Source organism: Jatropha curcas, chromosome 6 (assembly GCF_041381405.1).
Source record: "Jatropha curcas cultivar XTBG-Jc1 chromosome 6, XTBG_Jcur_1.0, whole genome shotgun sequence".
Taxonomy (NCBI): domain Eukaryota; kingdom Viridiplantae; phylum Streptophyta; class Magnoliopsida; order Malpighiales; family Euphorbiaceae; genus Jatropha; species Jatropha curcas.
In genome coordinates this window covers 6,325,874-6,340,325 of record NC_143156.1, presented here as the reverse complement: position 1 = coordinate 6,340,325, position 14,452 = coordinate 6,325,874, and the positions used below count along the sequence as shown (strand labels likewise).

The 14,452-nt window shown below is 30.8% G+C and overlaps 1 protein-coding gene and 1 long non-coding RNA gene across 3 annotated transcripts; one reads left to right on the top strand and one right to left on the bottom strand.

Annotated features, from left to right (window-relative positions):
- Nucleotides 1–4,566: 4,566 nt before the first annotated feature.
- Nucleotides 4,567–6,616, top strand: LOC149495423 (uncharacterized). The gene is made up of 3 exons (XR_016321111.1): nt 4,567–4,990; nt 5,596–5,661; nt 6,377–6,616. It is a non-coding gene; the product is annotated as an uncharacterized LOC149495423 (long non-coding RNA).
- A 288-nt stretch (nt 6,617–6,904) lies between these two features.
- On the bottom strand, nt 6,905–13,383 carry LOC105650876 (serine carboxypeptidase-like 18). 2 transcript variants are annotated; one of them, XM_089722263.1, is made up of 15 exons: nt 13,306–13,383; nt 12,783–12,841; nt 12,530–12,675; nt 12,300–12,373; nt 12,070–12,192; nt 11,368–11,470; nt 11,184–11,221; nt 10,824–10,925; nt 10,639–10,725; nt 9,561–9,704; nt 8,795–8,866; nt 8,573–8,691; nt 7,625–7,738; nt 7,436–7,490; nt 6,905–7,109 (listed from the first exon to the last, which is right to left on the bottom strand). In XM_089722263.1, exons 1-15 carry the CDS (start codon nt 13,366–13,368, stop codon nt 6,984–6,986), a joined length of 1,425 nt encoding a protein of 474 aa, XP_089578389.1. In that variant the 5' UTR covers nt 13,369–13,383; the 3' UTR covers nt 6,905–6,983. The 2 variants fall into 2 exon arrangements, with proteins under 2 accessions (XP_089578389.1, XP_089578390.1); XM_089722264.1 differs by lacking the exon at nt 9,561–9,704.
- Nucleotides 13,384–14,452: the final 1,069 nt, after the last annotated feature.

Genomic DNA, 14,452 nt, shown 5'->3' with positions numbered 1-14,452 from the left:
TTGGTCCTGTAGGTGACCATGCCTCTGAGTGTAGACCATCTCATCATACCGATCACTTGCAAAATGATCGAGAGAAGTAATTTCTAGATCAATCTTAACAAAGTCGTCATTACATGTCCATTCTGCTACGACAGTCTCTAATTAGTTGATACTATTATGTAGGTCTGCCATAACGTCTTGCATGTCCGCTCTTTGTGTTTCTTTTAAATTGGCCGAAAGACTTTTTCAAGTATCTCAGCACAAATGATATGGTAGCCAATTGTATCTGTTCTAAGGATTCGGTCTTCAATTGGTGCATGAAATTGTCCGATTCTAAATATACTAGGTTTTCAATCAATTTTATCAGCATCTCGATATCTTAATAAAATTCTAGCAAGTCTCACCAAGTGTACTGGAATAACTGTTTGGTGCAAAATGGTTATAGATCTGTTGGACCTGTGTCTATCAGGAATGTCTTGTAGTAGATGGACAAACGGATCGGGGTTGTTTCGTTCGAATAGAAGGGGATGAAAATAAGAAGAATTGAGGAGGCTAAAAAGCAAAGATGAGAGGGACAAGAGATAAATATAAGAAATTAAATGATTGAAAAAGAGAAGGGGATATAAGGCGGTTTGAATACGCGAGGCAATTTGATTTGTTTATATAAATTCATGTCATTTACAATATTGGTTTCCCCTATTTATGGGGTACTAAGGTGTCCTCCAAGCAAGGTGCACCTAGACATGGCCATATTACGGTTCTGGAAATCGGAACCGTCGGTTCGAACCAGTCCGGAACCGTAACCGGAACCGGGCCGAACTGGAACCGAAACCGAAAAATTTCGGTTCGGTTCCGGTTCCAGAGAACCGATCGGAACCGGACTGGAACAGCCGGTTCTCCGGCCGGTTAGAACCGCCGGTTCGAACCAGCGGTTCTAGCCGTTGTAAACTGTCAGACCTGGTTTTTTTTTTTAATTTTGTTGTGAAATCTCTTAGTTACCCCTCCCAACAGCCATAAACGGCTACATAACGGCTAGTTTCAAGGGTATTTTTGGAAAAATGAATTTTTAGATTTATTATAAATATCTCATTTTATTTACAAATTCATTACAAAAAAATCTCAAGTCTCTCTACTTACTCTCTCTACAATATACTACACTCTCTACTTACTCTCTCTATAATATACTACACTCTACTCTATATTATTCATTTATTCTTCTCTACTCTACAATCTCTCTTATTAAGTTATTATTCTCTCTAATTTTTTTTATTTAATTTTCCAAATTATATCTTATTTCATATAATGGCAAGTGAAGGAAACTCAAATTCGGGTAAGGGCAATGGAAAGATTGGAGAATCATCTATCCCTACAAACGACATCTATGATATGATTCCAAACCAATTTAATTTTGAGGGTTATTCAAATGAAAATTTGGAAATTCCAACTCAAGAATCTGAATTTAATGAGCAATTACAAGAAGATGAAGAGCAAGAGCAAGAGCAACGAGCACAAATTGTTGCAAGAGCAAGACAAAGTTCCGACATATTCGCCATTCATTTCACGAAAAAATTCAAAGGTGAGAAAATGTACGATGTAATTTGCAATTATTGTAGAAAATCTTATAAATTTAAACAAGCGGACGACTATGGATCATTTTGGAAGCATTTGGAGACAAAACATCCAACAAAAATAGGAGTTGATAGGTCTCAAAAACAAATTTCCCGGTACGCTTCTAACCTTTCTTTATTTAAATATTCTGAAAAAATACAAAAAGAAGAATTAGCAAAAATGATTTCTATGGAGCATTTATCTTTTAGTTTTGGTGAAAAAGTAGGTTTTAATAATTATTGTCAAAAAGCTTTAAATCCTTATGCTAAAAGAGTACCAAGAAATACTGTAAAACGAACTATTATTTCTTTATATAATAAAGGAAAAAAAGAGTTAGAGCTTTTATTTTCTCAAATGAAAATTCGTGTTTCAATTTGTTGTGATGTTTGGAGTGATCATTGGCAAATGCATTCTTATATGGGTATTACATGTCATTGGATTGATGATGATTGGAAAATTCAAAAAAAAAATTATTGGTTTTCGTGTTTTTGATGATAAACATACTGCAAATAATATTTATAGAGTAATTGTTTCAATTTTAGATGAATATAAGTTGACAAAAAAAATTTTTTCAATTTCATTTGATAATGCTTCTGCAAATACTAGATCAATTATTGAACTTAAAAAAATTTGTGAACCAAATATTGGTGGAAAATTTTTTCATATAAGATGTGCATGCCATGTTTTAAATTTATGTGTACAAGATGGTTTAAAAATTCTTGAATCTTTTATTTCTCCAATTAAAAAAGCTATTTCATATTTACGGGCACATCCCCAAGTGATGAAAAGTTGGGTTAAATTTTGTAAAGAAAATAATAAAAGACCAAAACGTTTTCCAAGGGATGTCCCAACTCGTTGGAAGTCAACATATGAATTACTAAACGAGTCTTTTTCTTATAAAGAATTATTATATTTTTTTGTTACTAATAATATTGAGGATATTAATTTATATCCACAAAATTGGGAGATTTGTGCAAAAATTTTAGATATTTTAAAAATTTTTAATGATGCTACCTATAAATTTAGTGGGGTTTATTATCCCACATCTCATTTATTTTTACCTATGTGTATTAATATTGTTACTGCACTCCAAGAATTTCAAATGATGATTTATTAAAAGATTGTATTTTTTAATGAAAAAAAAATAGTTATCTTATTTTAAAAATATACCACCCCTTTATCTTGTTGCTATTGTATTTGATCCTAGATGTAGAATGGATATTTTATGTGATTATTTGACTATTTATTATGAAGTATTAAATCTTGATGTAGAAGATAATGTTAATATAAATGTAGTAATGCATGAAGTTAACCAAAATATTATGCAATTATATAATGAATTTGTTCAAGTTTCTAGTTCATCTACTTCTACTTCTTCTCAATCTAATATTCAACAATTTCCAACACAAAGGGTAAGTGGTATTGGTGTTGCTCAACAAGTTTTACTGCAAAGACAAAAAAGAACAAGGAATCCAGTTCTATTTCTCAATTTGATAATTATCTAACAACTTCTTTTGAGTTTGGTGATGATTATGCAGATACTGATTTTCTAATTTTAGATCGGTGGAGTCGTCACAAAAATACTTTTCCAATTCTTTTTTTACTTGCAAAACAAATTTTAGCAGCTCTGATCTCCACTGTTGCGGTTGAACAAGCTTTTAGTCAAGGAGGAAACATACTTGATGAAACACGATTCATTAGAAGCACAATCATGCGTGGATGATTGGACCAAAGCCAAACTAAGAGCCCAATAAAATCTAAAAGAAAATGAAGATTTATATGATTTATACGATGGGTCCTCAACGGGAACATCAATCGGTGGTGCAAATAACGATTAAGGTAAAATGGGTGAAATTGGTATAAAGTAAGTAAGAACTACGTGGGCTTTGATTCCTCTAAACCCCAAGAGGATACGTAGGCAACTTAATTTTTTTTTAAAACAAAAAAAAAAATTAAGTTCAAGCCCATTTTTTTTTTAAATTATGTTCAAACTTTAAAAAAAAAAAAATCAGTTGAAATTTTTTTAAAAAAAAAATAATTATGTTCAAATCTTTAAAAAAATAAATTTAATTGAAGTATTTTTTAATTTTTTAGGTGTATTTTTTAATTTTTTATATTCAAATAATTTTTTTTAAGCCGGTCTTCAAAATTTAAAACTTAAAATTATGCGATTCGCCGGAAAATCGATCAGAACCGTCGGTTTTGTAACCGGATCGGAACCAAAACCGAAACCGGAACCGGACGGTTCCAAACCGGAACCAGAACCGAACCTTTTCGGTTCGGTTTCGGTTCCAGTTTTTCTGGAACCGGAACCGCCGGTTCCGGAACCGTGGCCATGCCTAGGTGCACCTTGTAGAAAATTTATACAAAAGTCCAAAAATGTCCTATATATTTACAATATATAGGTTTTAGGTCCAAATGAATCTCTTAGCACTATTCTAACTATATAATACCATTTTCCAAATTCTGCTAGTTCGGGCCTTTTATTTTGACTTGGTTTTTTGGACCACCGTCAACAATGCTGCTATTCTTTTTGACAATTCTAATGTTGCCCTCGTTCCCTATATATATTATATATGATAATATAGAAAACGAATTATACCCTAGTGATCATCTTATAGCTTAATAGTAAGCGCTATCAAAATTTTATCAAACACTAATATTGATATGCTAACCGCTATCAATTATCAGTCACCAGTCATCGACAATTGTTATTAGTTATCAATTGGTATGAACAACTGAAACAACTCAAATTTTTATTTTCAAAGATTTTCCAATTAAATTTAATAAACCGACAGCTTGGAAATTTATTTTAATATTTTAATGCGAACACTGTGAGAAACCGAATCGAAAACCGATTGAAAAAGTCGAAAACCAATCGAAAATCAAAGATTTGGGTCGAATCGAACCGAATCGAACCGGTTCGACCCAAACCATCTAGAAAATTCCCTTTCCTTTTTTTTTTCCGGCGCTGCACCTCTCTACTCCTCACCATCACAGCAGCGCCTCCTCCTTCCTCTTCTTCTTCTTCTTCTTCTTTCTTTCTTTCTTTCTTTCTTTCTTTCCCTTTTCTTCTTCCTCTCTTCTTCTTTCTTGCTGTGACTGCGCCTGCGTCGACCTCAGCCAGCAACAGCAGAGGCGCGATCCACAGCCAGTCGCACCGCCTCCATCGCGCACAGCACCGCCTCGCCGCTCCTCCGCGCGCCACAGCCAGCGGCTCCACCTGCAGCAGCGCTTCATCCTCAGCCAGATCGCAGCGCCACAGCTCCTCGAGTTCATTGCGCCACCATCCTTGCTGTCCAGTAGATCGCGCCACTTGCTCGCAGTCCCGATGCGCGTAGCTCCGATCTAGCACGCGTAAGCCTTTCCGATCTAGCAAAATTCAACAAAAATTATACTTGGGGTATAGAGCAATTCTTGCTAATTCTCAGAATTTATTTTAGTAATTTGGGTATAATTTAACTTAGTAATTTTAGTTAATTAAATTAATTTTAGTAATCTTGATTAGTTAATTTAATTTAGCAAATCTGATTAGTTGAATTAATTTAATTTAGTGTTGATGAGTCGATTAATAAAAATATATTTGATTAATTAAAATTAAATTCTGGTAATAAATAAAATTGTTGGGAAATTATGATTTATGGAATTAAAGAAAAATTAATATAGTTGATGTGGATAAATGTGGAGGACGGGAAAAATTAAATTGATGGAGGATGGAAAATTTAATTGATTGATTGCCCGATGGATGGGCTGTGTGATTTGGAGTTATTAGATAAAATTGTTGATACTTTAAACAGGTGGAAAGTCCAATTTTTAGGGGAGATGCTGTCGAAATTTCGGTAGAAAATAAAATGAATTTCGGTAGCAAATAAAATTTATTATAGAAATTTAATTAATTATAAAGAGTAAATTATTGATAGAAATTAAATAGGTTAAGAATAGTAGTGTGATGAATAAATATTTTATCTGATATTATTCTTTTTCCGATGTCATTTTTACTTTGCTTAGATCGCTCGGGTCCATCTACTGCTCCTCCCGGATAGAATCAAAACTAGAGCTTCGTTCTCCACCACAGTGAGTAATAATAAATAATGCATATCAACACTGCATTTGCATAACATTACATTTTTATATATTTACATATTGTATTTTCTCATATATATTATGTTATGATCACTATAATTATACTTGTGCATAATTGTGCATTTGGATGAAATTGGTGTATTATGATAAATGAATTGTTTGATTATTTGTGCTGTGTATATACTGTGCTCTGTTTGTGTGGAGTTGGGATGAAGTGGGTCACCATGGGTTTGTGAGGACGGTCGATAAATAAGGATCCTGATGAACTGATGAAAGTGGACCGTCGGCCGGGTAAATGGGAGATCGGCGCCCCCGTGTGCACCTGATGAACTGATGAAATGATGTTGATGATATGGAAAAGAAAAGAGAGAATGTAAAAATAAAATATTGAGAGGACTGGTCAAGTGAGGATTAGACCGGTCGGCCAGATATGGGGGATTGGCTCCCCGGGTGCACATGTTTGAGAGGATGGGCTGTTTGAGAGGACGGCTCGTCGGGGATTTAGGTGACGCCACTGACTAATTTCCACGTGATGTGATTATTTGAAGGTGATATTGTTGTGGGTGCTGATATGATGACATATGAGTGACTGTTGTGTGTTCATTCAGTATACTAGGGTGCATTTTGCTTGCCTGTATGTGGTGTGTATTATTTATTATTATTCACTGAGTTGCAAAACTCACCCCCTTCTCTCCAAACCTCCCAGGTACTAGGAAGCAGCTGATTCGATTGAAGCTCTGCAATCTTCTCCGCAGAGTTATAAATGTAAACTTTATATTTTTGTTATTTAATTTTGGTTGTATAAGTTACTCTTTTATCAGATTATTATTGAACTCCGCAGTTATAGGATTGTGTATTTAAATTGGGCCTTATTGTTAGCACTACGCTATAAATTAATTATTGTGTAATTAACTGTAGGTAAACTAGTAAGCCCTTATTGTGATTATGAGTTATTGTGAATAGGCCCTGGTTAAATTTTATATATTATTTGATATTGGGCCAGATGTTTGAAAATTTTATAAAACTTATATCTCAAGTCATATGGGCTTACTGTTTTGTTGAAATTAGGAGAATCATGTAGACAGATTGAATAATTTAGGCTTACTACGGGCCTCGGGGGCCTTAAGCTTACCTAGGCCCTAGTGCAGGTCCGGCCCACGGAAACGGGTCGTGACAACAACTAAACCAAATGAGTCCTTAGTATAGTTCGCTTGAAGTATTTTATCAATAGCAGTTATCAATTAAAATCCTTTATTAATTTTTTTAATGCAAGTTATGTGAAAAATACATTAAGTTATCTCATGCGAGAATCTTTACTTAAACAAAGTGAAATTATTCGATAAATTGAAACCGACTAAAGAGGAAAAAAATCCAAGCCACCTATCAATCATAGCAAAACATTCCTTTGGCTTGTACTCTGGAGCTGTATGTCCTCCTCCCTGCATATCGGCAGGCCACATTAAGGACTAATTATTTAATATTTTAATTACAAAAAAAAATTTAATTATTATTATTAATTATTAGAATATATACATACAATTTTAATTTGATTTCGATTCTAGCTCATTGTTTTAATTTTTGATCAATTAATATTCAATCATGTAAAACACTTTAGGATATTATGAACTTAGCATTCATTCAATTTCAGCAAAATTAGTCTCCCTCTTCATATATATGCACATAGAGACTCAATAAAATTTTTATTATATATTGACCCCAGAAAAATATTTTCTAGATTCCCACTGTGACGCACACACATTCTTACCTTAATAGTTGCGTATGTCAACATGTACATGTTACGGTAGTATTCCATCCAGTATCTGTGCCGAAAGTTGAGGTAAATTATGAGAAAATTATGAATTAAATAATTAAAATTTGCAGCTAATGCCTACCAAGAATTTATATATATAGCTAGAAAAATAAGATCCAACAATAGTCGAAGTTAAGTACCAACCCTGCAACTTGACCATCGAGGAACCATGGATTCCAATCGTATTCAATTGTCAAATTTAGAGCCTCTATCCATGCCATGGTACTCAGAAATGGAACAGATATGTCTTGATCACCACTGTGCAAGAAAATACAAAATTAAAACTAAAACTTTGATCGAAATAATATTGCAAAATTTAGCTTATAATATTGGAAATTAAAATTATGAAGTGTTGGACTTACACCAGTATCTCCAAATGCAATGGGAAAATGTATATAGCTTTTAATTTTTTTTTCAAATTTTTTATAATCATTTTTGACATTATTAAGTCATTTTTTTTTACATGGAAAAGAAAAACAGCGTTCCACATGTGAAAAGTAGTTTAAGTGAGAATATATGTTTGAATTCAACAAATGATTTCTGAAAATTGTCATTTTGGATTTTAGATTGTTTGAGTTATTTTTTTTTTTATCCAGAATGGTTCTGATTGGATTACTTCTAATTGCACGCAGCTTGACAATATGAAAAAAATATATATAACAATAAAGTAAACCAAGTATTAAAAAATAAATTATATAGAGGGATATTAATTATTCATAAGCTAAAATGGGACTAAACCAAATTGGATTACATAATTTAATTTAGCTTGACTCTTAAATAAAAAAACATTAATTTAATTAGTAATTTTTATAAAAAATAGTTTAAAAGTTTTTTTTTCTTTCTCAAACAAATCAACCAAATTTACTATTGTATAAATATTCTAATATGTGGTTAAAACGTAAGTTTTTACTATTATAGAGTAAAAAAATTTTATTGCTTGAGAAATATACGATAGCTTTCTTTCTTTGATGTTTAACAAAATTTAACAATATAAAATTATCTAAATATTAAAATTGATATACAAAGTAAAACTTAGACAAAAACCTACATATATTTAATGTTATGCGGATAAAATTTGAAAAATATATTTACCTGTAGATCAAAACTTTTAAGCCCTTCTCAGTGAGATTTCGATGCAATCCAAAACTGCTTGTGAGATCTTTTGTGTATAGAAGACTTGTATTGCATCTTACCCAATTTTCTATTGTCCCCTGTTTTAATTAATTGTTGAACAATTAAAATTTAGAAAACCAAAAAATTATCAACTCAAGATTATATCAAATACAAAAAAGGCTAGCATAATTATCAACGTACCTCTCGAATGTGAAGAGCTTTTTGTACCATTTTATCATTAAGCCAAGCGTAGGAAGGGATATAGTTATAAGTCTACAAGACCAGAAAAAATCTCAATGTGTAATTAGTGGTCAATAATTATTGATTAACAAAATATGTATATGTAGAATAAGGGATGTATTCGGCAATAGTTTTTTAAATAGCTTACGCTAGTTAAAAAGTTATTCGTGTGACATAGTATTTAGACTAGCGTTTAGAGATTATGATAGTATTTTATGAGAAGTTAACTTATGTAACGTTTAGCGTTTAGCTTTTTATGAAAAACTATTTAAACAGCTAACAGCTAAATGCTACTAAGACTGTGTTCAGCAATAGCTTTTTAAGTAGTTTTTAGCTTTTTGACTAGTGAAAATGCTAAATGCTACTTAAAAAGTTGTCGGTAACATAGCGTTTGAACTAACTTTTAGAGGTTAGGGTAGTGTTTTGTAAAAAATTAACTCATGTAATGTTTAACTTTTAACGTTTCAGCTAATTATACAGCTAACAACTAAACACTACTAAATCAGCTAATAACTGCCAAAACAGCTAATTTTGCCGAATAGACTTTAAAACAACTACCAAAACAACTAATTTTGCCAAATATATCCAAGAGCTAATACAGTCTAATTTTATTAGTCTTTTTCACATCTTTTAAAATGAGAAATGAGAGATCTTGAGTCTGTGTCTACTGCTATTTTGAATCATTTGCGCTCCAAAAGGAAAAAAAAAAATGAAAAAGAATAATTACCCGACACCAAGGTGATCTCGAAGTATGAATATCTATAGGATCCTCCATAAGAGCACTTTCAGCTCTCTCTAATTTGGAAGGTTTTGGAGACAAGTACCCGCAAAAAGGTTCCAATATTTGCATAAGATTTATTTTTTCAATACACTACAAAATAAAATTGTAAAAATGTGTTAAAGGAAATAAGCACTAATCGCTGCCAGAGGCTAAAGCAGAAAAGCATCAAGTATACTTAAAACTTCCTTCATTTCTATAAAATAATTTACACAAAAATATTTTCTATTTTTTGAAATATTAAAAGAAAATAAGTCATGGAAAATAACTTGTTGGTCAATGGAAAATTAGTTAGCATTTAAGAAAAATAACATACCCTTATTTAAAACATTTTTCTAACGTATTTCATAACCAAAAACTGGTCTTTTTGGTCCGTCAAGGAACCCTCCACCTAGTGAAGAGGTGCAATTGTAGGCCTCAATCTCTTTGAAAGTGTAAAACTTGTGTCAGGTGGCTCTTTTTTTGTGGAAAAAATGTTTAAAAAATAATTTATTGACAGGTTCATACCATTTAAAATATATTTTACATGATATTTTTTGTGACATGATTAAAATAATCATTAAATTATTGTAACAATATATTTTAAAATAATTATAGTACATATATATTATTAAACTATTTTAACATGATATACACTGTATCGTTAAATAATTTAATTAAAAAATTAAATCACATTATTAGACTAAATTAATTATCATTATCTATGAAAATACATCTTAAATATAAAATCTAATTATTATAAAATTTATCTTTAATCTAAATTCTTATAAATAATATAATAGGTGTAAATGCATTTATGTGATGGAAATTTAAAATTTTTAATGTTATATCAATTGTTGAAAAATATTTTCCAAGAATGTTTTGTGTAAAGCCAAACGTCAAAAAATAATCTATTTTTCTATAAAAATATTTTCCATGGAAAACATTTTTCAGTTAGTTATATTTTACCAAATTATTTTCCGGAAACAAATGAGAGCATTAATTTTTAATTTTTCAATTTATTCCTTGTTTAATTTTTAAGACTTACCTGCTCGTAAACCTGGAGAACAACTGCACAAGCTGTATTGTTGGGTTCTGCATAGGTATAATTGCCCTTGCAATTTCTTTTGCCAGTCTAGAAAAAATGAATAAAACTTGGAATGTTAAAATGAATATTCTTTTTTAGGGTTTTATTTTTATTTAATTTTTTCAAACCAATTTATTAAATTATACCTCATAAACTTCTTCTGATATAAGTCCTGTGAAGTAAGCATACTTAAATCTTGAGTTGGTGTCTTTAGCCTCATCTGTAACTGGATTTCCAAGCACATATCCCTACACCAAATTTAGTGTTGGACATCAACTATGCTATATTACTACATACTAATAGTTATATACAGAAACGTTTCCGATGAGTTTCCAAGTGTTTCCGTGCAAAAAATGACAGACAAAAAAATTTTCATGCAACATATCACTACAACGGAGGTAAATGATGTGGCAAAAATGATATATTAATATGCTAATATAATTACTTCATTTTGATGGAAAATTTAATATTATTGGCAATAGAAACATCAAACAAGCCTCTCATACCACTAGATTCATGTTCGGATTCCGTCCTGCATCATTCCCTAAAAACAAAGAATTGAACAGCAATATCAAATAATGAAAAAAAAAAAAAAAAGAAATCAAGGTTATATGTTTCACTTATTTTCTTTCTCAAAATAAAAAGTGGTAAATAGACATGCAAGAATAAATATTTCACATTGAAGGTTACCGTTAACGATTTCTTGAACAACTAATGGGACAATTTTGCCAGAATAAGTGTCACCAGCGATATAGAGTCTGTTACTTTGAAATTCTGGATGATCCAAAAGCCACTGCATATCACAACAAAATATTTTTATCATAAACATTTTATCTAGAATTATTTTAATTAATTGTTTTAATAAAATTCAATTTAATAATATCTTTAGATTCAATATTTCAGATGTTTTTTTTATAACACATTACAATTTAGGTATAAGTATGAAAGTGATTGTGATATGCAAATAACAGTCTTTCAGAAAAAAAGGAAAATGAAAAATAGAACTTTTTTTCAACATTTTTACATCCCCTAATTTTCAACAATACCCCAATCACATAAATTGAATTTTATATTATATATATAAAAAAAAGACTCACTCTAGCTATTTGCAATCTTATTGATTGTTTTTCCCAATTTATACTATTTCAAAAAATTAATTATATTTTTACCCCCAAACAAATTCTTTCTTTTTCTTCTTTCTTCCACTATTGGTGATGCTATGGAAGTAGTTGAGCATATCGGTAAAACTTTTGGATAAATTTAAAACAATTTAGTTTGATTTTGATTTTAGTAGAAATAAATTTATTCTAAAAAATAAGTCCATATTAGATTTGATTCAATTTTAATTTTAATTTTTTCTATACAAAAATTCAGTTTATTTCATTTTCTCACCTTCCTTAAAAATTCATAATTTGCAGCCCCTTGGTTAGTGTCGCTGCTTTGGTACGCCTGCGAAGTTGTTGCATATGAAAATCCAGTACCAACTGGTGCATCCAAAAATATTATACTGGCTACCTGAAAAAACATTTTTTAATTTAATTCATTAGACTTTTCATTTTAAGATAATACAAAATTCATATACTGAAAATTCTTATCTCAGAAAAAACTCTGACAGTTGACACCTTTGTCCATGAATATGGGTTCAACTCAAGGGTTGGCTTCACTCTGGACTTTGCATAGTTAAATGATAATGGACCTTCAATAAAGAACACAAGAAATTTTTACATGGTTGGTTTAAGAATTACCATAAATTTTTTTTATTTTTTAAGACTGAAATGATTTAATTTTTTTTAATCTTTATTATTAAAAAATATAAAATTAATATTTCTTAAAAGATATTAAGAAATTTTACCTATTTCATATACAAGGGCACTAAACCCAGAACAACCAGGGCCTCCGGTCAACCAAAGAAGAAGAGGATCCTCTTGTGGATTCCCCTCAGACTCAACAAAGTAGTAGAACAATTGCACCTCATCCAATTGCCCTACACCAATATACCTTAATTCCGAAAAAAAAAAAAAAAAAAAAAAAAAAAATCATATATAATCTTATTTCAAATGATTAATAAATGTAAATCATAAGTTAGTTAATGTAATAAGACTAACCCAGTTTCCAATTTGAAGGGGAGATTGCCGGGAAATCCTGGAAGTGTCTTGATGATTGACTGTGACAAAACAATTTGCGAGAGAAGCAAAAAAAAATTACTTGCAGAAGCATTTTATACAATAGAAGAAGAAGAAGTGATGCTGTTTCTTATAAGGATAGATAGAAAGCAGATTTGATATACAATAGAAGAAGAGGCCAAGGAGATATTGTACTGTTCCTTTTGGCTTGCCTCATCTTCCACTTTCCACCTTCCACCTTAGTCTCACGTTTACTGAAGCTACCTCATGAGTGAGGTAGGCAATTTTGTAAGTTTTTCCCCCTTGATAAATAAAATTTAAAAGAAAATTAAGGTTTTAGATTTCTTCGGCAAAATTAAGTATTTTGCTAGTTGTTTGCTGTTAACTGTTTTAGTAGCATTTAATTATTAACTGTTTGAGTAATTTTTTATATAAAATGCTAAAAGCTAAACGGTATATGAGTTAACTTTTTATAAAACGCTACTTTAACCTACTTTCTCCTTACCTGGTAGTTCTGGCTTCCCCGTAGGAGGTAATTGTTGTAGAAGCAATCAACCAAACCTAGCATAGCCTTTCCTCGTATCCTATAATTATGATTTTGCAAAAAAAAAATTTTTTTCTTATTTTGCATATGTAGATTTTACGGGTCGAACCACATAAATCTTGTGCTTCATAACACTGTAATTAATTAGAAAGGGAAAAAACCAAGCTACCTATAAACCATGGCAAAACAAAAACATGTGGAGCTGCGTGACCGGCTCCCGACAAATTAGTACAATAGTTTAAGTTTAATTATTTTAATTAGTATTGCATTCTGCTAGCTTGAGCACGAAAATCCATAAATATTACATAACGTAATATGGGTGTACTTGCCGTAATTGTTTCATATGTCAAAATGTATATATTTTGGGAACATCGCATCAAATTAATACCTGAATCAAATATTTTCATCTCAAGAAAAAAAAACCTACATCAAATTAATCTAATTATGAGAAAATTAATGGCATTTTAAATTAAAAATGTTTTAGAACTTATTATAGTTGAATTATGCCCTTGAGAGTTTGCTTTATATTGCATTAGATCTCGCAATTTAATTTGTTGAAGTGTGTAGGTAATCTTACGTTGGATAAATATACACTAACTAAGTGGCATATAATAAAAAAGTGAACCAATCAAAATAGTTTAAGTTATTTGATATTAAAGGTAAATCCAATTCATTTTAAGTCCAAATATTAAATACATTACTAATTACTAATTGAATTTAATTAATTTGCTTGTAGAGCCAGATTCTTAACAAATTTGAATTCTGAAATCAACTAACCTTCTCCCATGAACTAAATTAAACCATAGAAGTAAAAAGCTCTTATCTAGACTTGACACAATGTTGTGGGCAGGAATTGTGGATATGGTTGTTGCATTTATCTTCCTTGCCCCACCTTCCACTTACTATTAGTATTATTGGATCCTTCAACTAACTTTCTTCAACTAACTTTCTTCAACTAAACCACCGTTAGGATGTAGCCAGACTTTGGAGTTAAAGGGGATCTATTGAGAATCTGGGTTTTAGGAGTAAATTAATTAAATCAAATTCAATTATGTATTTAATATTGAGCATATAATGAGTTGGACTTACGTTTAACACAAAATGGCTT